The 23,808-nt window shown below is 51.8% G+C and overlaps 1 protein-coding gene across 2 annotated transcripts in view; it reads left to right on the forward strand.

The window, feature by feature from the left end:
• Nucleotides 1–23,802, forward strand: part of LOC115282216 (protoheme IX farnesyltransferase, mitochondrial) — a 126,683-nt gene extending 102,881 nt beyond the window's left edge. For both annotated transcript variants that reach the window (XM_029928119.1, XM_029928120.1), the window contains exons 6-7: nucleotides 8,214–8,446; nucleotides 23,197–23,802. In XM_029928119.1, coding sequence (XP_029783979.1) covers nucleotides 8,214–8,446; nucleotides 23,197–23,603 — 640 coding nt within the window. In that variant the 3' untranslated portion in view covers nucleotides 23,604–23,802. The remainder of the gene's footprint in view (nucleotides 1–8,213; nucleotides 8,447–23,196) is intronic.
• The last annotated feature ends 6 nt before the right edge of the window (nucleotides 23,803–23,808 follow it).

A 23,808-nucleotide genomic window follows, 5' to 3' on the forward strand; every position in this document is an offset into this window, starting at 1 on the left:
GGGGGGGATGTTTCTCAATTTAATGCCACATCTCTGCGTTCTGAACTCAGTCATGCCAAAAACACCTGCCTCTTCTTGAATTTCTCTTAAATGTTTTTAATTTCTCTTTTAAAACACGTCTTGCAGGGGATCCTGGGTGGCTCAGTCAGTTAAGCATCCAACTCTTGATTTTGGCTCAGGCCATCATCTCATGCACAGTTCATGAGTTCGAGCCCTGCATCAGGCTCCACTGACAGCGGGGACTCTCTCTCTCTCCTTTTCTACATCTTGCATCCGCATTGACTTTACCTGTCCCTTAAATTCTGCCTTTTCCTCGGTCCTGTCCTACCTTGCAGTAGCTGTAACTTGAGTCTTGTTCAGAAATAGAAAACTCCTGAATAAGATTTTGGGGACACATCTCAAAGTAGTTTTCTGGAGGAGCCTACCCCCAACAAACTCAGGTCAGAGCTCAAATGTGGAATTCATCCAGGAAATGGAAGCGAAATTGGCTTGGTTTGGCTAAGGTTTGGGGTTTTCTTTCATCGTTAACCAAAGGAAATTTTATTTTGTAACTTAAAAATCATTTATTCTGGAAGAAAAGCCAAGAGGTATGAGATTAACTTTTGTATAAACCAATTACCTACAGAGCTGCTTACAATATAAGCTTTCTGGATTTAATGTCACATTTCACAGACCTCTCTGACACATTTACTTAAACAGAAAGACCACATTTCTCCAGTAAGTTATTTCAAAGTCACATAATGTAGATCATGTTTATTAAGTGCAATAAATAGTCATCAAATTAAAGCTTGCATATATTTCACCTCCTTTGTTCCTAATTCGCCAGAGTTTACTAAGGATTGGTGTTTAGTACATGAAGGAATACAGTATTTTCAAGGAAGAATAAATAATTCATAGGAATGTGTTGACAAACCCCACCCCCACCCCCCCCACCCCCGCCAGTGCTCTGGTCTGTCTTTTTCTGAAGTAGCCTGGGCAGGAGAAGGCTCCATAGAGACATCTCTCCATTTGAAATCCAATTCCGTTTTGGATAGGACTTTGGAAATAAATCATCATTCAGCCCCAAGCATGAGCTGTGAACCAATTTGCCCGCATGAGTGAATGAACATGAAAAAAGAATCATTTTAGTTCAATGGCTAGATTCCTTTATTCTGCCACCACCTCCCTTCTCCTCCCCGGAGTGCTGTTTGCCTGTATTCATCCCTGTATTCCATTTTATTGAAAGTTAGAAATTGGTCACAGTGCCATCACACCCCATTCTGCTTTTCTGATCTTTCCTATGGAAGTTCACTCCGGTGAGAACCATTCCTGGAGATCTGAATCTTCCCTTCTTAACAGAGTCCATCACAGTCACTGCCGTAGCTACATCAGGAAAAACATAATGTGCCCATGTGACCCATCTACTTTTTCTTGATGCTGGTTTATTTTATTTTTACTTTTTTTCTTTTTGGTAATTTGATATAATAAAGTTAAATTCTTAAATTTATAGCTGAAAATAAAAATTAGAAGGCACCTGGGTGGGTCAGTTGCTTAAGTATCTGACTCGTGGTCTCAGCTCAGGTCACGATCTCACGGTTTTGTGAGTTCGAGCCCCACGTTGGGCTCCATTCTGCGCTTGTGACAGCACGGATCCTGCTTGGGATTCTTTCTCTCCCTCTCTTTCCCCCTCCCCTGCTCACTCGTTCACTCGCTCTCAAAAATGTAAATAAATATTAAATAACAAATAGAAAGCTGTTTTAATCTAACAGCTTTAAATACTGTTGGGAAATGCTATGCAGCCATCATGCTTTTTTTTAATGTTTTATTTATTTTTGAGAGAGAGAGACCGCATGAGCAGGGGAGGGTCAGAGAGAGAGGGAAACACAGAATCTGAAGTAGGCTCAGGCTCCAAGCTGTCAGCACAGAGCCTGATGGGAGGCTCGAACCCACAAACTGTGAGATCGTGACCTGAGCCAAAGCTGGACATTCAGCCGACTGGGCCACCCAGGTGTCCACGGTGCTTTTTATAATTTATAATTGAGATGACTTTCTTGACTATATCTACACCTGTGTTCGTATTCTAACACATATCCGGATGTCTTCATAAGTCTGAAAAGAATAAATCAGTGGAAACAATTTATTGAAAGCGTATCCCCCGCCACCTCCAGCTCTGCTTCCGACTTAAATCCTGCCGTCTCATTTTGCCAGTTCTTGTGGTTGATTTTACAATTTGAACGTTGGTAGTCCTTGTGTTTATTTAATGTCTACCTTCCTTTTTAGCGGAAACATTGCTGCCTCTTTTACTCACTGCTGAATACCCACACTTCGCCTAGTGGCCGACTAGATAACAGAGAGGAATCTTGGTAAACAAACCAGTGAACACTATGTGCTCTTTCAGGGAGGCCTGGGCTAAGTGCTTTATTTACATGACCGCCTTTAATTCTTCACGCGCGAGTGCCTCCCACTTTACAGATGAAGACACTGAGACCAAGGGGTAGGTACTTGGCTCACGGTCATACAGCTCAGTGATAGAGCGCCACCTTCCCTGTGCTCATGTTCCTGAGGACTTTTATGTAAGCCAGTTTGACCTGTGCCATCAAAATAGCCCCAATACAGGGGCACCCGAAAGACGCAGTCAGTTAGGCGTCCACCTCTTGATTTTGGCTCAGCCATGATCTCACGGTAGTGGGAATGAGCCCGTGTTGGGGTGATCACAGAGCCTGCTTGGGATTCTTTCTGTCTCTCTCTCTGCCCCTGCCCCACTCATGCTCTCCCCCCCTCTTTCTCTCTCACTGTTTCTCAAAATTATAATAAACATTTTTTTAAAAGCGCTCATACATCCCTATGTTACAGTTGAGGAACCAAGGATCAGAGAGATTAGTGGGTAAATCCCACTTTTACAGAGCTGGTTCAAATCAGAACTTGAACCCAGACCACCTGATTCTTGTCAACCAGGCTTAGTTATGCTATATCTGGAAACCATATACTACTAATAAGAAGAATAGTAAACCCTTTAAAAAATTTTTTTGGTACGAAAATGTTCCTGGAGACACAACAGTTAGAGATAGTGCAGCAAACCCCAGGGTCCCCATCACCCAGAATCCACAAGATTATCAAGACGGCCGCGCCTGCTGCGTGTCACCCATGTATGGGCCAGAGCGCTTCGCAGCATGACTAGATCAAATCAAGGTAGATGGTGGAGAGGGAGGCCTTGTATGGGCTCAGCCTCCGTCAGGACCCGCCCACCCTGGTAACGATGCAGCGGCGGGTCGCAGACATCAGCAAGCCTCCACATCACCTGGGTTCCTGGCAAGTCCGGTGATGCTGATGCTGTGGGTCTGGAGACCCCAGGTCGGGACGCCCTGGGCTCCCCTGGGGCGTCCCAGCTCGGCCCTCGCCCATCAGGGACTGCTCATGACAGGGAAACCTGCTTAGCCTTTCTAGTTTTGCTTCTAGAAATCAGGCCTCAGAGCAGCACTTGAAATGGAAGCAAATGGCTGAGGAATTCAGATATAAAAGGAGCAAAACGAATAGCGGGGGGGAAATGTTTAATGACACTTTAAATACAGAATAAATGATAAAAGGGAAAATAACTGTGTGTGTGTGTGTGTGTGTGTGTGTGTGTGTGTGTGTGGCACACACATCCAGGTTTGGGATACTTTCCAAAACCCATTCAGGAATGAGAGAGCGCAGATGGGGGTTTTGATCAGGGGCTGAGCGGTGGGATTAGGAGGAGAAGTGCACTGAGTAATTGACGTGAAATGACAAGATGGCAGTCTTTGAGGTTTCACTTGGATGTCTTTGTGCACCAAGGCAGAAAATCATAGTTGTGTTTAGCCGAGATGAGAAGTGAACTCTCTTGACTAATATTTTTCTGCATCAGAAATAAATTTCTTTATTAAAATGGCTAAATATTTAAAATTTTGTTTAATGTTTATTTTTGAGAGAGAGAGAAAGACAGAGCACAAGCAGAGGAAAGGCAGAGAGGGAGGGAGACACAGAATCCAAAGCAGGCTCCATGCTCTGAGCTGTCAGCACAGAGCCTGATGCAGGGCTCAAACCCACAAACTGTGAGATCATGACCTGAGCCAGAGCTGGATGCCTAACCGACTGAGCCACCCAGGCACCTCTAGAATGGCTAAATTGAAACAGCTCTAATATCACCATGATTTTTAAAGATTTCATGGTTAAATCATGCTTTAAAAAGTAGCCCAGAGGTCACTTGGTACATATATGTGGATTTTCCCCCCATAAATATATTAGAAAAAAAGTTGGAAATTGGCAACAATGTAAAAAACTCATAAGCCACATAGCTTAGAAATTTCAAAAAAATTAAAAAGGTCTGTCCTGGGTGCATATATATATTTGTAGATGCTAGTCTATCACATACTACCATAAATATACAGAAATCTATTATATACAGTTAAAATTTATCAAAACTTACCCACGCAAGCATTTGCAGACTGCACAGGGTGCCGTTTGAGTGGAGAGAAAAGGAACACGTGTGAAGATGCAGTATTAAGTCATAACTGAGTAAAATTAGCTGCTGTCACAATTTCATAACAACCTCATGTTGCCAGCATCCATTTAAAATGCCAGATGGGGGTCGGGGGGGCACCTGGGTGGCTCAGCCGGTTAAGCATCTGACTCCTGATCCTGGCTCAGGTCATGACCTCACACACAGTTCATGAGTTTGAACCCCATGTCAGGCTCTGTGATTCTGTGTCTCCCTCCTCTCTCTCTGCCCTTTTCCCTCTTGTGTGCACACATGCGCTCGCTCTCTCTCTCTCTCTCTCTCTCTGTGTCTCTCTCCCTCTCTCAAATACATAAACTTTAATAAAATAAAATGCCACATGTGGGCACCTTGGTGGCTCAGAGCGTTGAGCATCCAACTCTTGATATTGGTTCAGGTCATGATCTTGGAGTTCATGAGATTGAGCCCCATGTCGGGCTCTGCACTGACAGTGCAGAGCCTGCTTGGGATTCTCTCTGTCCCTCCCCTAAATCATGCTCTTTCTTCCCTTCCCCCCAAAAATAAATAAACAAACATCAAAAAGAATTTAAAAAGTATTAATAAAGTACCTTGTGTGGCACTAATCATCTCTGCAGTTTGTCTCTGCAGTAACTTATGGATCTCAGTATGGATCTCTCATGGTTCTATCAGTAGTTAAGTTTTGGGGGAGTCACAAGTTACACGTGGATTTTTCAACTGTACATTGGGCTCGACACTCCATTCCTCTCATTGGTCAAGGGCCATCTGAGCCTCAGTTTCTCTTCTGTGAAATGGGGAAAATACTATCTCAATAGACATGTTTTATATTGTTAGCCTTTGGTTTGTGTTTAATGCCATACCCAGTGTTGATACGGGCTCTAGAAATAATAGGCTTTCTCATGTACTGCTGGTGGGAGTGTAACTAAGCCTAAACCCTCTGGGACATAGCCTGGGGTCCAGGTCAAAGCCCTGAAGCTGTGCGTGTCATCTCACCTTGCAGGCACACGCCTGGGAGTTTACCCTCAGGACTTACCCTAGTCAGAACTATGAACAAGAGTCTGTCTGTAAGATACATAGGTCAAAGTTATTCCTCGTTTAAAAGGAAAAATGCAAAGTGTCCAGAAAGACTATAGTGACCGAATTAATTGTGTCATATGCACAGAATAGGCCAGTATGTACCTATTAATGATGATGTTACAAAAGAATTTTGAATAGCACAGGGAAATTATTAAGATATATCGAAATATCGGGGCATGAGGGTGGCTCAGTCAGTTAAGCATGTAACTCTTGATTTTGGCTCAGATCATGACTCACGGGTCAGGTTCCAGGTTCTCTCTCTCTCTCTCCTCTCTCTCCACTCTATTTCTCTCCCTCCTCCTCTTTCTCTCTCAAAATAAATAAACTTTTAAAAGAAGATGTATTGAAAGAAAGTCTTTAAGTTCAGTATGTTCCCTACTATTTTTAAATAGATATAGCATTGAAAAAAGGCTAAAAAGATATAAATCAGGGTGTTTCGCTGAATAATTTAGAACTTCTTATTTGCAATTATCTGTAGTTTCACGATTTCTGAGAAGAACATACATTGCTTTCCTAATAGACGTTTTAGGAAAATGAAAGCATCGCAGGAAGATAATGTTCACGAGTTTACAGTTGGAGTACCTTAGCCCGTACCATGGGAAACCCATGAAGGTCCCTGGTTCGGGTCTCCTTGTCCCAGGAGAGAACATGTCCCCTGAGCTTCTAGGTGCTGGGGATGGTCCCGGCTACCTGGGGAAATGGTCCCATTTCTGTTTGTGTAGCCTGTCCATCTACACAGTTTCCATCCGTGCCCTTGAGCACACTGATTTAAACACCAAAATTAAGCCTCGTGATTTTCTGTGATGCCTACCAGGGGCAGAAACTAAACTTCCATGTAAAATTGCCTTTTATCTCCATAAATTAAATTCATGTGTGCCTTTCTAAAAGGGCTTTTCATAACACTAATACCTTTGAATTCAACTGGCTTCCACAGACCTAGAAGGAGCAAACAACCTTCTTCTTCTTCTTTTTTTTTTTAACACAAGGTCCAATTCAGGAAAAATAAAAATGTTTATGAGCCACATTTTTCTCCCACCCAAAATAAAGCTCGCTTTTTACAGTCCCCGTAGGAAAGGGGAAAAAAAAAAACACCTCTGTTCTTATAAGCTGTAAACTGCCTTATTGCAAGAAGGACAGCAGTCCTAACATTTGCTCGGCGTTTTTGGCTGTCTGAATTCTGTCCTCTGGGCACGGGTGCGATGTCACAGCATGGAGGCGTCTTCCCAGTTTCTCATCTGGGAAGTGGGGCCAGTTGGTGTGGGCGGAGGTCTTTCTCCGGTGGAGAGGGACAGTGCTGGGAATGACTGGAAGGAAGGACAGGGCAGAGTAAAAGTTCGAGCGGGCCTTGCTGAATGCTGTGGAGGCGGGGAGCCAGTGCCCTGTGGTAGCCAGGAGGCAGGGTGGAAATTGACCATCAGGATGGGTGAAATCTCTCTCCGTTCTAGCCCCTGGACTTCGCCATCCCAAAGCCCCTTCACTGGGTTCCATCTCCTGGGCGGGCGGCCACAGGTTCTGATCCAGTGGGATCACCGAGCCCCATGCAGCCTCCTTGGAGGTGGAACTTTGGCCTCCACAAGGAGAAGGCAGGCTTGAGGGACTTCTTCGGGTTTCTAAAGAAAGAGTAAATAAACCCACATATAGTCAGGAGCTCATAGGCCCGATTTATGCACACCGGTAAAAGGTCTCTCATAAGATCGCACATAAAATCCACCGTAAAAAGTGGGCCCTGGGGGCGCCTGGGTGGCTCATTCAGTTAAGCGTCACTTCGGCTCAGGTCATGATCTCACAGTTCGTGAGTTCGAGTCGCACAGAGCCTGCTTGGGATTCTCTCTCTTCTTCCCTCCTTGTCCCTCCCCAACTCATGCTGTCTCTGTTCTTTCAAAATAAATAAATAAACTTAAAGAAAAAAAAAGTGGGCTCTGGTGAAAACCCGTTGTAGGCTTGTCCTGGCTGGTGGAGATTTGTATTTGACCATGTTCGCTGCATATGTAACACGGCGCAGCTCCTCTGGAGATCCCGTCGCTCTGAAACCAGCTGTGGCACCGAAACTGAGCTGTCCGCCGGGAGCAGCCCCCGGTGTGTGGCTCTTGGCACCAGGCCGGTCCCTTGCCAAGCCTGTAATTTATTACAGATAGGTATGCTCAGACACCCTCTCGTAATCTGTTACTGCTAATCGGGTGATGGGTTTAAACTATAAATACGTGGGCAGAGGGAAGACTCTGATTTGGCCCAGACATCACCGGTACTGAGCTCCGGGTGGCCTATCCGTGGCTGTCACCTACTTTGCGCTGACAGGGGAGCCCTGTGCCCAGCAGGCCGGGCTTGCCTCAGGCCTCGCTGCAGCCTGCGGGCGACCAGGGAGCCTTCGCAGCTGTACCCGTGGGCAGAGTGGTGCCCCACATCCCACAGCCAGGAAGGGACAGAACCAGCCCAGGGCGCTCTCCAGGGGACCGTTTACCTTCAGCCCCGGCAGCACACGTCAGAGGGGGCAGCCATGAGCCCCTGCAGGCACGGCCCTTCCTCTTTGTGGGCCCGATGCCCCGTAGTCGGGAAGACACCACGTAGATGGATGGTTTGATCGCAGGCGGCTCTGACGCCGCGCCGGCCGCACGCACGCTCAGCTGGACTGGAAAGTGATTGCTCCGCCTCCGCTGCTCTCTTTCAGCCCGCTGCTAGCCGTGTCCTTCGCCACTTGCTGCGCGGTTCCTGGAGCTGCCCTGCTGACCTGGGGGGTGAACCCCCTCACGGGCGCCCTGGGGGTCTTCAACATTTTCCTGTACACCTGTTGCTACACCCCGTTGAAGAGGATCAGCATTGCCAACACGTGGGTCGGAGCCGTCGTTGGGGCCATCCCCCCTGTCATGGGCTGGACGGCAGCGACCGGCAGCCTGGACGCTGGTGAGTGTCTCCTGTGCGAGGCCTAGCGGCCTGGGCTTGGGCCAGTGGGGGCGCCAGGAACCAGCCCTCCGCGGCCCTTCTGCATTCGCACGTTCCAGTCCGAGGCATTTCCTCCCCGGGACCTTAGCGTCCCTTTCAGCCCCGTGCCCCCACGGGGCTGTTGTACCAAATGTGCTGGTGCGGCAGTCTGCTGGTGAGGGAGGCATAGCTGAAGGGGGACCGTGGTCTCTGGTTTTCCGGGGAGACGTGTGCAGGGAGTATCTAGGGGGAAAAGAAAAACAAAGCAGTGCAGTGACAACAGGTGAGTGAAAAGCCAGTACCCAAAACGGATCCAGTTAGGGCTGATCCGTCCTTCGGGACTTCGTGGAGCAGGTGTCCGGGGCTCGGTCTCCAGGCTCCCCAGTCCAAGGGGCTGCGGCCTTGCGTCGGCCCTGTGCGTTAGCTCTTCACCCCCACAGAACCAGGTGACCCCCCCCACCCCCTTACAAAAGAGCAGACTCTTTTCATTAGTTTCTAATTTACCTTTATATGATTTGCTTAAGTCCTTCATGGTGTCTATAATAAAACCATTGAAACCCATCTACTTTTTTTTTTTTTTTGGTGGTATGTCACAACGAAATTTGCGGGGTGAAAATAGCTCCTTTTTACCATCTGTAAAGGAAGTTTCACAGTCTAATTAGCCAGGTAATTAGTGTTCCTGACCAACACTTAGGAAGGAAGTGGTGAGGTTTCCTGCAGTAGACGTAAGTACATATTTTTCAGATGAGAGATCAAAAGGCAGTTGACCATAAACGTTTGCCCCGTAAGCCACATTTCTGAAACTTTTCATAAAAGCCCTTACACTCTGACTTGGCAAGCTTACAAAGATGATTACACCTCCAGCGTGATTGTCTCTTAGCACGATTTTAATATCCTGTAAAATGTTGGTGTTTCACGAATCTCCAGGTAAGATGTTCTAGAACGTTACCACTCATCTGTTCAGTGACAAACCCCAAACTGTAATCTCATCCGTGTGGGAGCAATGGCAGCACAGTGGTGAGGAGCGAGTGCTCCAGAGCAGGGGTGCCCTTTAGAAGGTTCTAGACTTTTTTTTTTTAATGTTTATTTATTTTTGAGAGAGAGAGAGAGAGAGAGAGAAACAGAGCATGAGCAGGGGAGGGGCAGAGAGGGGGGGAGACACAGAATCTGCAGCAGGCTCCAGGCTCTGAGCTGTCTGCACAGAGTTCCACATGGGGCTCGAACCCATGAACCGTGAGATCATGCCCTGAGCCGATTTCGAGCGTTTAACTGACTGAGCCACCCAGGTGGCTAGTTCTAGACTTCACTGGAATGTTCTAGACTTCCTTATACTACTGTCCCCTTGTCTCCCCCGTGGTCCCCTCTCATGCAGTTGTGGTGAGGATGAAGTGAGTTCTTGTTAAGTATTCCTCATCTGTATAGTAGACAGTTTCATGCAGAGCACGCAAATAACCTCAAAAATCATGAGATTTTATCAGTCTGGCAGCTCGGAGCAATTCGTCCTGTTACCTGGCCCTTGTTCTGCCCATAGCAAGCTTGCCTCCATTCGTGGGGGTAGAGCGCCAGCTCCGTTGTTGGTGATGCCATCTTGAACGGAGGTGAGGGCACAGGGAGCCTGGGTCTGACATCTCCGGACTAGATGGTGTCTGAATTTTCCCCTCATTTGCGGATATGTGTAGAGAGCACACCTGCAGACCACAGATTCCTGGGGGAGCCCCCTCCTAGTTCTGCCTGGAGTCTCAGTCTCCACCCAGACTTCCGGCTCCCCTCGCCCTTCCCTCCTCTCCCCTCCTGTACCCCTCCAGCCCTTTCTAGTGATTGCCCAGACATTTGAGGTGGGGCCCGTGAAAGGGACCCCCTCTTCTCTGCAGCGATGTCGTGTTCCGAGTCACCTGCCTGCCTGAAAGAGACGGTCCCCCCCGCTTCCAGACCCTTACATGGTTCCCCACACCCAGCCTGAAGGAACAGGGCCTCCTGCGTCTCTCTGTCGGCTGAGTGTCCCACTCTTGATTTCAGCTCAGGTCACGATTTCACAGTTCATGAGATCGAGCCCTGTGTCAGGCTCTGTGCTATCAGTGTGGAGCCTGCTTGGAATTCTCTCTCTCCCTCTCTCTCTGCCCCTCCTTGCCTCTCTCTCTCTCAAAGTTAATAAACAACAACAAAAAAGGAACAAGACCCCCAAAACTCCATTTTCTCTCTGGGGAATCCCAGACAGAGTCACAGTCAGGGTCAAGGATTATAGGTCCAGAGGACAGATATCCCTGGAGATGGGTGGGGGCAGAGCAACTCGGTCGCTTCTGCGCTCTGTTGGTCACCCGATTCTTGCTCGCGGCCTCTGTTGTACTCCTACAAAGGGTCCTTCAGAGGACTTGAGCCTCAACCTGTGTTCTCTGGGGTTGCATCCCCAGAGGCCAGAGAGAAAAACAACTTTGCAAGTCTCCCCACTTAGAGCACCCGCTCAGACAGGAGCCTGTATTTGTTCAGGGACAGTATGGATTTAGCTAAGCTGCTAATAGTCCTATTTAAAATATTTCTTTTTTAAAAACTGTGGGGTATAGTCTTTCCGTAACCACATTTAATCACGTGTATACAGATCCGTTAGTGAGAAATAGCAAAGGCCAGGCTATACTTTGTTTTAGGTTGCAGGGTCAAAATCCATGCTTATCTCGAAAAAAGAGACCCATCACATGCCTAACGGACCCCTGGCATGAAGTGGTGCCACCCACAACAGATTTGTGTCACCACAAAGAGGAGTTCCTCCAGCACTTGACTTGTAGCATGTCCTTTTCCTTCAAATCCCGAAAACACATTGTGGAGCACACCACTACGACGCGGCTTACGGTCCCCAGAATTCTGATTCACCCTCGGGCCCAGTTGTATACCTAACGTCTTGTCAGATTTCCAGAGGGAAGGTTACCTTACGTGATGCCTCCAACTGCTTCCGAGAAAGTTTCATAACATAAATCTGATAGAGCAAACCTGACATCAACAGCCAACCTTTGATGACGTTGAATGAATGAATCGATCGGTATCTTCCAGACAAAACTAAGTTAATCCTCCATCAGTTGCCAATTATGTATTGGGCCTCAGCTCAGTGCAAGGATCAGAAGTGGTGAAAGAGATAAGGCAGAGTCACAGAGCGCCTGGGTGGCTCTGTCGGTTAAGCGTCCAACTTCGGCTCATTTTGTGATCTCACAGCTCACGAGTTCGAGCCCCGCGTCGGGCTCTGTGCCGACAGGTCAGAGCCTGGAGCCTGCTTCCGATTCTGTGTCTCCCTCTCTCTCTGCCCCTTCCCTGCTTGTGCTCACACTCTCTCTCTGTCTTAAGAATAAACAAACATTAAAAAAAAGAAAAAGAAAAGAAATAAGGCAGAGTCTGCAAGAGTGTAGTTTCAACATCTCTGTTGCTGGGATTTTAGCCACTAGGTTGGATGTGATTATGTATATGGTCTTGTCACCTTCTAGAACAGTGCCCACTGGCCACATGTGGCAATTTCACTTTGAGTTTAAACTAAATCAACTTTAACATTCAGTTCTTCAGTCCCCGTAGCCCTATTTCAGGTGCTCACAGCCACACATGGACAGTAGCAGATGGCACCCTGCATTCCCATTCTTGGATTTAGTTGGTTCTGCCTCCAGGGACACGACGGTGTCCTTGTGAACCCGGTTCCGCCTTCCTCGTGAGTTCCCGCTTCAAACACTAGGGCATCACAGGAGACGGCACCTGTGGTCTTGCCAAAGTCTAAAACAGTGGCCCCCAAATTTGAGTGTGCGTCAGAGTCACCGGGCAGCTTGATAAATAAAACCCAGATTCCTGAGCCCTGCCCCCCCCCCCCCAGTTTCTGGTTCAGTGTGTCTGGGCTGGGGCCTGAGAATTTTCATTTCTAACAATTTGCTGCCAGTGATGCCAGTGCCCGGGGTCCAGGGACCACTTTCTGAGCCACTAGCCTGAAAAGACGGAACCAAGGGAGCTCTGGCTGTGACAGTACCTGGGGACTCCATAGGCATATGGGCACAGGGTGGGGGCAGGTGGCGTCATTTGATCCCCGCTCCGGGTGTCGTCTGGATCGCCCCCAGAGGTCATGGCTCTCATCCGGGTTCTTCTGTGGCATCTCCAAGTCATTCTGTCTCTGAACCTCCGAAGGGTGATGATCCCTTTGGAGAGGCGAACGGATGGAGAAGTCCTTGCTGTGCTCCACTGAGCTGCAGTGACAGGAAGGAGGGGGAGGCCACCCGCTCGGCTGGTTGGCCCTCCTCGTGGTACAGGTGTCTGTGAGGACCTTCTGTGCGCTGGGCACCGAGGGGCACAAGAATCCCTAAAAGCCAGGCCTCACCCTCGCAGAAAGCATGTCCAGCATCTTCAGGGAGCGGCAGGCAGGTGTCAAATCCTGGAGCTGTAAGAGCGTTAGCAAGAAATCGGCCTTCAGAGGACTGTGCACCCGCCTCACCTCCCCAGGTGCAGCAGTACAGTGCGCGGCAGGGGCCGTGATCCCAGGCGAGCTGCTTGACTGGAAACTGGGGCTTTACTGAAAGGCAGCCGAGGCCCCTTGGCTATTTAAGCAGGCGGGGAGCAAGGGCCCCGAGTTCCGGATGACTCACACGTGCCGCAGTGCAGTTGGCAAGCAGCGATGCCGACCCTCCTGGGTCCTCCCCCCGAGCCTTGTGCCGATCCGTCTCCCACCGCCCCCTCTCTGGTGGGGTCCCTGCTGTCCAGGCCTGGCCTCCACCCTTCCCCACTCCCGTTTCACCCTGCAAGTATGTAGTAAAGCATCCGGCTGGTCCTCCTTGGGGGCATTGAACCTGCAGGTGGATGTGGGCACAGGTGGACGTGGTTCGAGTTTGTAGGGGTGCGTGCTTGTAGGGGTGCGTGCTTGTAGGAAGGCAGAGGCCCCTGAGCGCATTCCCTTCCTTCGTCCTTTCCCCGGTTCCCCCGCCAGGACATCGAGTACCCAACACCCACATCTTGGGTCCCTCAGCCCCCTGCCTGTCCCCCTCCCCCAGGACCACGTGAACCTCCCTGGAGGCCCCGTCCTGGGCCCAGACGGTGGCAGGTAAGATTGGAGAGGAAAGCTCCAGGCAGAGGCCAGTGGGAATTCCTACAGCCTCAGGTCCTGTCTAGTTGAGGACAAAATAAGGAGTCGAGGGACACGATTGGCATCCCAGACAGCTTGTGGACTCCGGACGCGTCAACGTTCCCAAGTCCTTCCCCCACTTCTCAGCGTCCACCTCTCTTTGTGGGTTCCGTGGTGGCCACAGGGCCAATTCAGACCTCCAGAGGGCCCGAGCCGGAGAGATTAACCTGCCTCCCCGCCTCCAGCAAGGGCCGGACACCTGAGAAAACATCAGGCCATCCCGTGGGATATTCTGATTTTTTTCCCTTCCCCACCCCCACTTTGCCGTTGTTGTTTTTATCAGAGAAAATGGTTTTTCTCACTGCTTTGGACACCCTGGTGGTGTGGACGCCAAGTGTGTGGGGCTGCCCTGCCCCTTGTTGAGCCTGGCTCCTGGCCAGGGAGGGGACACAGGGACAGGGGAACTAGACAGATCGGTGTGTGGAAAGCGGGAAGCGTGAGTGCCTGATGCTTGCCTTTCCGTGGTGAGGCGGTTCCAGCTGTGAAGGACTCCGAAAGCCCTGTGGATCTCAACAGAGGTCCTCCTACCAATTTACCTGTGGGTCCCTGTCCCTCTGAGATTCGGGCTTAGGCCTTTCCTCCCACCTGCCTAATTACTCTGCCTTTTCTTATTCGTTCGTTCATTCATTCATTTATTAGCTTAACTGCTATTAGCAGAACGCATTAAAAATGCTTACCAGCAGAACTCAAGAAGGCCAAACGAGAGGGTGGGGGCAGGACAGCAGTGCGAGAAGTGACCTTCTGGGGACCCCAGCAGAGGGGTGCGCCTGGGGGGGTGGGGGCGCTGCAGATAAGTGCGGGCAGCAGACGGCCCCCCTCCCGGCAGGCCTGGAGCCACACGCATTAGGGCCTTGCCACTGTGTTTACCTCCAGGGACGACTTAGTTTATCTCCCGGGCTTCCAGAGGACCTGCCCCTCCTCCTCGCCAAAGCCACCTCTCCCTCCCCACCGCCCTCATTTCTTAGAAAGGCTCCGAGTCTGTTTTGTTGTTTTCCCAAATTTGACTAAATCCCAGGTCTTCGGAGTTTGTGGAATGGGCTGGGGTGACCTGCTTGTAGAGTTGACGCCTAAATTGCCTTTGGTTTGTAATTCAAATGTTGTTGTGCAGTAAACATTAATTATGTCAGCCAACATTATGTGACATTTTGTGAGCCAACAAATGAGGACTCAGCAGCAGCCTCTTATCGGGAGGTGGCATTTGGCAGATGGATGGTTTTAGTAACAAAAAAAGGGATTGGGTTTTTTTAGCCTCCGCAGGTAAACTGCAAAACGTTACATACTGTTTTGCCTTATTTACCTCCTTTATTGGAGGACGAGAAAATAGACTAGGAAAGGGGGGAATTTATTCACTCATTCAACAAATACTTATTGAGGGCGTACTAAGTACTGGCACTGTCAAACCCAAGCACTTCAAGAGATTCTTTCCTTTAACACACTGGTTTGAAATCAAACCTGAAAATGCATGTCTGTGTTCATCTGATGTGAGATTTTTTCCTTAACTAGTCTCAGTGGTCGTATTAACAAATGATGTTTTTTTTAAGTTGACTTATTTATTTTTAGAGAGAGAAAGAGATGGGGGGGGGAGAGAGAGGGAGGGAGAGAGACAGAGTGGGGACAGGGCAGAGAGAGAGGGAGAGAGAGAATTCCAAGCAGGCTCCACACTGTCAGTGCAGAGCCCGATGGGGGACTTGAACTCACAAACTGGGAGGTCATCACCTGATTGGAAGTCAGATCATCAACTGACTGAGCCACCCAGGTGCCCCAAGACAAATGATATTTTTTAATTTTTTTATGGTTTGTTTATTTTTGAGAGGAAGAGAGAGACAGAGAGAGATAGAGCATGAGTTGGGGAGGGGCAGAGAGAGGCAGAGACACAGAATCCAAAGCAGGCTCCAGGCTCTGAGCTGTCAGCATAGAGCCCTACGAGGGGCTTGAACTTGCGAACCATGAGATCATGACCTGAGCCGAAGTCGGCCTCTCAACTGACTAAGCCACCCACCCAGGCGCCCCGACAAATGATATTTTTAAAGACGGGGTAAACAAGGAACATCTTCATGGGAATATCAGCAAACCAAACATTCTCAGAGCCCTATTCTCTTCAAAGACAAAAACACAAAAGGTTGAGGAAGAATGTAGCTAGCCCCAAGACGGACGGTATAACTGGAGGCCAGCCACTTGGTACGGCTGAGGAAGTCGAGTCTCAAAGTCACTGGTCCTGGGTTGACCCCGTGGTCACGGTCACAGCTTTTAGGGGGCAAGGCCAGTGCCTTCCTGAGGGAGTCGGCCCAAAGTGGCTGTGGACGGGCAGCCTCAGGGTGACACGGCGCCTGGCCCGCGTGCACCTTTGATCCGCAGTGTTCAGTGTACAAATCCGTATTCGGATAATAAAGGTGGAAACACCCTCAGAGGGGACCTGGGGGATAGGAACGTTTGAATTTCTTAGAGAACCTGCAGAATCCCACAACCTCCCTGTAAGGGAGTAGCAACAAGAGAAGAGAGCGCATTTTTTTTTGGAGTCAGAGCTTTGCATGTCCTCTACGGCCCGGCCCCCTTTGCCTGAAGCGTCGGGGTGACTGCGTGGACTTGGGCAGCGTGGGCAGTGATGTGGGGAGGGGAGAAGAGGGGCCCGCCCTGGTGCCTCTTCTCATTCCTGCGTCCCTTCCAAGGAATTCTTCAAGGGCATGCTGACGTTGCTCAGTCTGGTCCCTCTTTTCAGAAGACTCAAGCCTCCCTTCTGTGGGCCTGCCGTTGACAAACTACCCCACACCTTCATCGCTTTATCCCGCCACGCCCTCCGAGTCCGTCACACTGTGGAAGCCGACCTGTCTCACAAGCCCCTTTGTGTCCACCCTCAGAAGAAAGGCTGTGACCGAAGCTCCGGGTTTGGCTCTGCTCCCCCAGCTCGGCTCAGCTTACGTAACCACGCAGCCCTGAGAGCACAAATACAGCCGGTCATGGGGCAGGGCGGCTGGCGAGGGCCGTGGGTGGAGGGCGCCCATCGTACCGAGGAAGGCAGGCCTCCGAACCCAGCACCAGGGTCCGCAGGAGCTGTGTCTTGGTGTTTTTCGAGGCCATGGCCGGGCAGCGAATGACAGTGGATGGGTCTGGGTGGAGGTGGGAAGGGGCTGAATGCGAGCCCACGGGGCAGCCGAGGAAGCGCGCTGAAACCACTGACTGAGCTCCATCCCCAAAGGACTTTGTTTCGGGAGAGCAGGTCCAGGGGCTCAGGGCTCCAAGCTGAAGATGTCTGTCTCCAACCTCTTGGGAAACCATTTGGCTGCAACTGCCTTGGGTTTGTTTGCCAACAAAATGATGGACGCGGGCTGGGGACAGGACTACGCCTGGAGCCCGAGCAGAGGGGACGGTGAGTGAGGTCCCCCTCAGCTGGCGTGTTGTAAAAATGACTGGCAGATGTTTCAAGAGGGTTTTAATTTTTTTAATGTTTTTTATTTATTTTTGAGAGAGAGACAGTGCGAGCAGGGAGGGTCAGAGAGGGCGGGAGCAGAATCCGAAGCAGGCTCCAGGCCCCGAGCTAGCTGTCAGCACAGAGCCCGACGCGGGGCTCGAACCCACGAACAGTGAGATTGTGACCTGAGCCGAAGCTGGTCACTTAACCGACTGAGCCGCCCAGGCCCCTCGGGAGGGTTTTAAAATCCACGTGCAGTGAAACCTTGGATTGCAAGTAACTTGTTCTTTGAGGCTTCTGCAAGACGACCAAGCGTTTCTTTTCTCTTTTAATTTTTTTTTACTGTTTATTCATTTTTGAGACATGGGAGACAGAACGAGTAAGGGAGGAGCAGAGAGAGAGGGAGACGCCGAACCGGAAGCAGGCTACAAGCTCTGAGCTGTCAGCACAGAATCCCGACGCGGGGCTCTAACTCACGGACTGCAAGATCATGACCCAAGAGATAATGACCTGAGCTGAAGTCAGATGCTTAACCAACCGAGCCACCCAGGTGCCCCAACGAGCAACATTTTTAGTAAATTCTAACGTGATAAAAGGGCGATGCCTTGCAATGCCTGTGGCTCGTGATGCCGAATGTCACATGCTCACAACTGAGCCAGTGGTTCTTGAAATTCACTTTGACATCCAAGTGCTTTGGGTGACAAGCATATTCCTAGAACAGCTTTGGCTTACAGACCAAGGTTTCACTGTATTTGCAAAGCGTCGCTAGAAGACATTGGTTAGCTTTGCCCCGCCTAACGTGAATATATTAATATGTTGTCATCCCCCCCCCCGCCCCCGTCAGAGCAGGGCACACACACGGCCTGGTCCATGTATGTGCTCTTTGCCCTTGAGCTGGGATTGTGGCATCCTGATCCCAGGAAGTTGCTGCCCTCCAGAGAACCAAACCCACAGATACGCCACCTCCATCCTAGATTTTCTGCATTTTGTGTATTCGGAGGCCAACAAATACTTGCTTCAAAGACAGGAAGCAGACATGTCTTCCAGATACAATGAAACCAGATCTGTACAAAGACTCTCCAGAGTGGGGCAGGAAACTGAGAAAACACATCTAAAGAAGCAGAAAAGGCGTGGATCGTGTGAATGGATCGAAACTCAGAGACCCTCTTCTGATGCCGGTGTGCAGCCCGCTGCTTCCGGGAAGCCTTCCCTGATCTCTCCGAGGCTGACTCAGGCCACCCTCCTGTGTGTCGCCCACGAGCGCTCCACCGAAGGTGACCTCGAGAGGCAGCGCTCCCGCTTTGTGTCACCCCCTCCCCGGCCAGGCTCCAGAAGAGGGGTCCCGAGAACAGACCACGCCTGTCTCACAGTGGGCCCGCTGCAAATACCCGGAGTCCCAGAGGACAGGCCGCGCACAAACAGCCTGCTCTGGGGGTGGGTGACACCGGGCCGAGGCCTCTGAGTCAGTAAGCGGTGCACTCTGTGTTTAGCCCACGAGGAAGGTGGGCTCCGCCGCACCCCCAGAGCTAATCCAAGCCTTCCTGCTCCGGGTCCCGTTATCTTGATGAAGAGAGCAATTTGGTTTACATCTTTCCTCTCTGCACACAGCCCGTGGAGGAGAACCGTGTGGGGGGGGGTGGTTTCCTGATTAGGATCCATTAAGGCTAAGCTGTGATTTCTAAAGCTCTTTCATTTGCGACGTGAGCCAAACCCACACCCAATTTCCTCTCGCATGGAAAAGCAGCATGCTACTCTTATGAAAATGATTTTTTTAATTATGTTATTTTAGGCAGGAGCATAACCGAAAATGCGTATTGAGCAAGACCGAATACTCCAGTTGGCACACAAAAAAGAGAGGGCTTTTGAGAGAGGCGAGCAAGAGCCCACTCTGGGGCCCCGATCATCTTAACCCTTTCCAGTCGGGTTTCCGGGGCTGCGTCGGCTCTTCCTCATCCCCTTCGACCACAGAACAGCTAGGGTGCTCCAGCTCCCCCGTTTCCCTCCCCTGGGTCTCCGTCATCGCTGCTGCCCTTTCCCCGGTCAGGACACGTGCCAGCCTTGTCCGCCTCCCCCTGGACCCCGGCTGGCCTACTGTGGCCCGGAATCTGCTCAGACCCTTTGGGGGTGAGCCCCGTCCTGAGCTGAGCCAGGGCGGGCTGCTCCACGTCCGTGATGGCCAGGACGTCACAGGGCCCCCAAGTCCCTGAGGCCCCACCAGCGCCTCCTCTTTACTGGTCCCTTTATGACCTGCTTGTCCATCAAGCACACAGAGGAGGCGTCCAGCCTTCTGTCCTTTCCAGTTCGCCAGGGGCCCTCCCTATCAAGACAAATGTCGTTTGTCTCTAACAGAAACAAACTATTTTTTAAGGTCCCGGGACCCCTAATAAACCAGCAAATACACTTTTTTCCTTCCCGGAAGCCTGCTGCCTACCCAGCAGTCCCGGTGTTTAAATTGGCACCCAGCAGCCGCCCCCGAGCAATCCCTGTATATCTCTCGTGCAACAGTTCTAAAAGCAGGTGCTGGATGGGGCGCCTGGGTGGCTCAGTCCACCTCTTGGTTCTGGCTCAGGTGGTGATCTCACGGTTCATAGATTCGAGCCCCGCGTCCAGCTTTGCGCTGGCAGCTCAGAGCCTGCTTGGGATCTCTGTCTCCCTCTCTCTCTCTCTCTCTGCCCCTCCACCCCCCACCATGAAATAAATTAATTAAAACTTTAGTAGATAAATAGGTAGATAAAAGAAGGTGCGGTGTCCTGTGCTTGTCGTGCTGAAGATCCCTGGGTGGGCACGTGAACGAATCTTCTCATCTGTAAGAAGAGTAATGGCAGGTGTGAGAAGGCTGTCATGGATGCGAGACAGTTTATATAGAATTCCCCCCCGCCCCCGGTGCCTGGCGTGGGACAGCCCCAAGGCGTTTAACTGGCGTGTCTGGGGGCACCTCAAACTTCAGTTGGCCCAAAGCGGAGCTCTTCATGCATCCACCATGAGCACACTCACCTGTGCGTGTGCCCGGGGTCCCCAGCTGGGTCCCAGGATTGGTGTCTGCCACCTCCACCTCTCCCGTGACACCTGCCCGGTCCGCAGGCGCCCACATGGCCCAGCCCCGCGCTGTCCCTCACTGCGGCCTCCACGCTGTCCCGGAAGCCTACCGAAAGCGACCCCTCACAGGGCCTGACATGGTGCACCTCCCACTCAGTTGGGCCATGCTGTGCCTGTCACCTTTGGGAAGGCCCTCCCTGAGCCGTCAGTGTCCCATCATGTCCCCCTGTCCCGACTGGGAATAGCACTCATCACTGTCACGTGGGTCTGCGTCTGCCCCTCCCTCCAGACGTGGAGCAGGTTCCGTCTCGCATCTAGAATGGCGCCTGGCCTGAGGTAGACCCGCCACCTAGTCACCAAGTGAGTGGCTTCCGCGTGTAGTGGCTGCTTCCGTTATCAGCATGAGAATTGGAGTGTGTTTACCTGAACTGAAATGTCTGTATTGTGTTATTTGTAGATACGGTTAAAGTGGATTTGAGGGATTTGGCTGCTGAAATAGGGACGCTCCCGTCAAGTCTCTGTCACTTTGTTATATTCGAGGGCCAAAAGGGACCTGACTGCCCCACGGCACCCACGAGCAACCATTACTGGATCCGAAAGCAGGTCCCCTTCTTCTCGGGTCTGCACCCAACACAAGCTCTACTCTGCAACTGCCTGACACACTTAATTCAGAAATGGGCGAGTTTCTGCCCAGAACAATAGGAGTAAAACAAAAAGCCACCATTCTGTCTTTTACAGGACGGGGAAGCCTGCCCCCCGTGCCCCCCCCCCCGGCAGCCCACGCTGTTGCGGAATACAGATAAGAGATTGAAAGGAGGGCTCATTCCTTCTGGTCCGCCTCCGCGTGTGCGCACCAGGGCCCCTTCGGGACCTCCGAGCCCAGCCTGGTTTTCTGAATGACTCAGAATTATTTAAACCGCCTTCTCTCCCGCTGAGCTGGGTTAGCAGGAGGGCCCGCCCCCTCCTTCTCTGGACATTCCCACAGACGGGGGGTGCCTGAAAAGAGCCTCATTACCTGAAACAGGACTCTGGTGACAGATTCTCACCCTCTCTGTGCAGAACAGTGCCGGCCAGGACCAGTGACGCAGTGGGTGCGGGAGCCCTCAGCCTGCTGACCGGGGACCCCTCAGGGGACACTTCCGTGTCAGGAGCGAGGCACCAAGTCTGGTTTGCCCTGTGGGCTCACGAATCAGTGCTAGAACACACTGCTCAGGTGAATGACTGGACGCCAGGGGTAGGAGCAGGTGTGAGCAGCTCCCAGAGGCCTATCCTCGCTCAGGCCCCTCTTCACGACCGCCGGGTCGCCATCTGGGTGTCCCAGAGGCGTGTCAGGGTGAGCACACCCAAGGGCACAGGCTGGCTGTCCTCTGCCTCTCCTCTGGTCTTCATCTCATAGGCTGGCCAGCGTCTCTGTGGGCCCCTAAACCAAGGGCGTGCCCTCCTTGCCCTCCTTACTTTACTCTGCACTCACTCCCTGTCGCTCGGCCTCCTGAAGTCCCTCTTTTCTCCCCAATGTCACCACCTTGACCCCAACACCTGTCACCTCTCATTTCCTCAGCCCCTGATGGAACCTTCCGTATCTGCTCTGGGGCCACCAATGTGTTCTTTCTCAAATTGGCCGACACAGATGGCCATTCCTCACAGCCCCCTGCACATGCACAGGCGTGCACGTGCGTGCATACACACACACACACCCTTAAACATGTTCCCGTGTCTCCACAGTATCCTGCTGCTTTGGGGATCAGGCCAGTACTTACGAGGCACAGCCCCCTGGGGTGGGGGTGGCACGCCAGCCCGTCCCTCCAGCCACACTAGCTTCCCTTTTCTGGTTTGGATATATTTTTTTAAATCATCGTACAGTCCTACTGACCCATTTGTCTTCTGACAGCCAGCCCTGTGAATCCTAACGCGTGTTCCCTCCCCTTTTAATACCTCGTCTACACCACACACCTTCCGGCCCCTTTGTGACCACTTCTTCCTCTGCCAGCCCTCACGGGAGGAGGTCACCTGTCCCGCGGAGCTCAGCACAGACATCCCTTCCTCTAAGAGGCCTTCTCTGCCAGCCTCTGCGGGGTCTTGCTCTGTGTCCCCAGTGCACGGACTTCTGTACAGCAGTTGGGGTAGCGACGTAGACTCACGAGCGGCCCCAACGGCAAACCACATTCTGGAGGGGTGGATGCACGCTTCCCATGCCTTCCCCGTGCCCGGCACGGTGCTGGCCACGTCGTAGGCGCTCTGTGAGCACGTCTGCGGGTGGAAGTGAGGAGTGAATCGGTCTCCTGCCGAGAAGCGAGCTGCCTGACCTGAGGGAGGCCATCCTCACATCACACGGGCTTTCCGAACCCCTCCCTCACCTCTATTTGTAGAACTTAACATCCTCTGATCTGTGACGGTGCAGGTTCACATAATGAGCATGAACCGTACCTCCCACCCTAGTCACGATTAAATGAGGAAAACTGCAGGAAAGCCTCTGCCACCTGACAGGTGGCGCATGCATGGCGGCCTTCATCTCACCCCTCTGGGCAAGGGGAGGCCCTGTCCCAGACAAAGGGGCTAAATGATGCTCAAGATACTAATATGTCCTCAATTGAAAAACCACAGAGCCACACACAAGCTCTCATTCTGCTCCGTGTTCCTTATGCCACCGCATTTATTTGACATGTGCCTCCTGCTTGCCACATGGCGCCGGCAGGTGGAATGTGCCAGACACCTGCCATGGGAGCCCTGGCTGTGCACTGTGACACTGTCAGGACACAGACAAAAGCCAGGATGCTCAACAGAGGCCCGGGGCTAGTTCACTGCCACTGCAGGCAGGGAGCCGCCAGCGGCCCTGGGGAGGGACCTTGGGACCCCGCCCAAGCCCCCTGCACAGAGGTCCCGCCCAGGTAGGGGCCTCTGGGCTCAGTGTCCCGCGGTGGGGGTGGGGGATCTCGAAGAGTGGGCAGTTACCCCCTCCCCTGGGCCCGTCCCCCGATGCCAGGCCAGCCAGCACTAGCGGAGGTGAGAACAGGGACGGGCAGAGACTCTGGGATCCGGGTGACATCCGGAGGGGCCGCCTCGGGACCAGACAGGCTTGCGGGCGAGAGGAAGCGATGCCTTTGTAAACTCTCTGCTGACAGCGTGTCTTTGTCTCCTCTTTTCCCCTCAACCCGCACACAGGAGCGTTTCTCCTGGGAGGAATCCTCTACTCCTGGCAGTTCCCCCACTTCAACGCCCTGAGCTGGGCCCTCCGGGAAGACTACTCCCGCGGCGGCTACTGCATGATGTCGGTCACCCACCCGGCCCTGTGCAGGCGCGTCGCCCTGCGCCACTGCCTGGCCTTGATCGGACTGTCCGCGGCCGCCCCCGTCCTGGATGTCACCACGTGGACCTTCCCCGCCATCTCCCTCCCCATCAACCTGTACATTTCCTACCTCGGCTTCCGGTTCTACGCGGACGCGGACCGGAAGAGCTCCCGGAAGCTGTTCTTCTGCAGCCTCTGGCACCTGCCACTGCTGCTGCTGCTCATGCTCACCTGCAAGCAGCCGCCGGGGGGCGCCGGCACCAGGGAGGAACCTGGGGGCTGACGCGCGTGCGCGAACAGACAGCGGATGGGGAGATGCAAGACCTTTTGTTTTTTTAATCCTTTGTGGTGAGACCAGAAAGTTTCGGCAATTCTAGAGCCCTGAGAAGGGAAATCGCAGGGTTTCATACGCGATTGTAAAGTGATTTGGTGCCCCGTGATCGCCCGACGATTTTTTTAATGGTAACATCCACATCGCTCCCCAAATA

The sequence above is a fragment of the Suricata suricatta genome, chromosome 17 (genome assembly GCF_006229205.1).
Source record: "Suricata suricatta isolate VVHF042 chromosome 17, meerkat_22Aug2017_6uvM2_HiC, whole genome shotgun sequence".
In the NCBI taxonomy this organism is placed as follows: Eukaryota; Metazoa; Chordata; class Mammalia; order Carnivora; family Herpestidae; genus Suricata; species Suricata suricatta.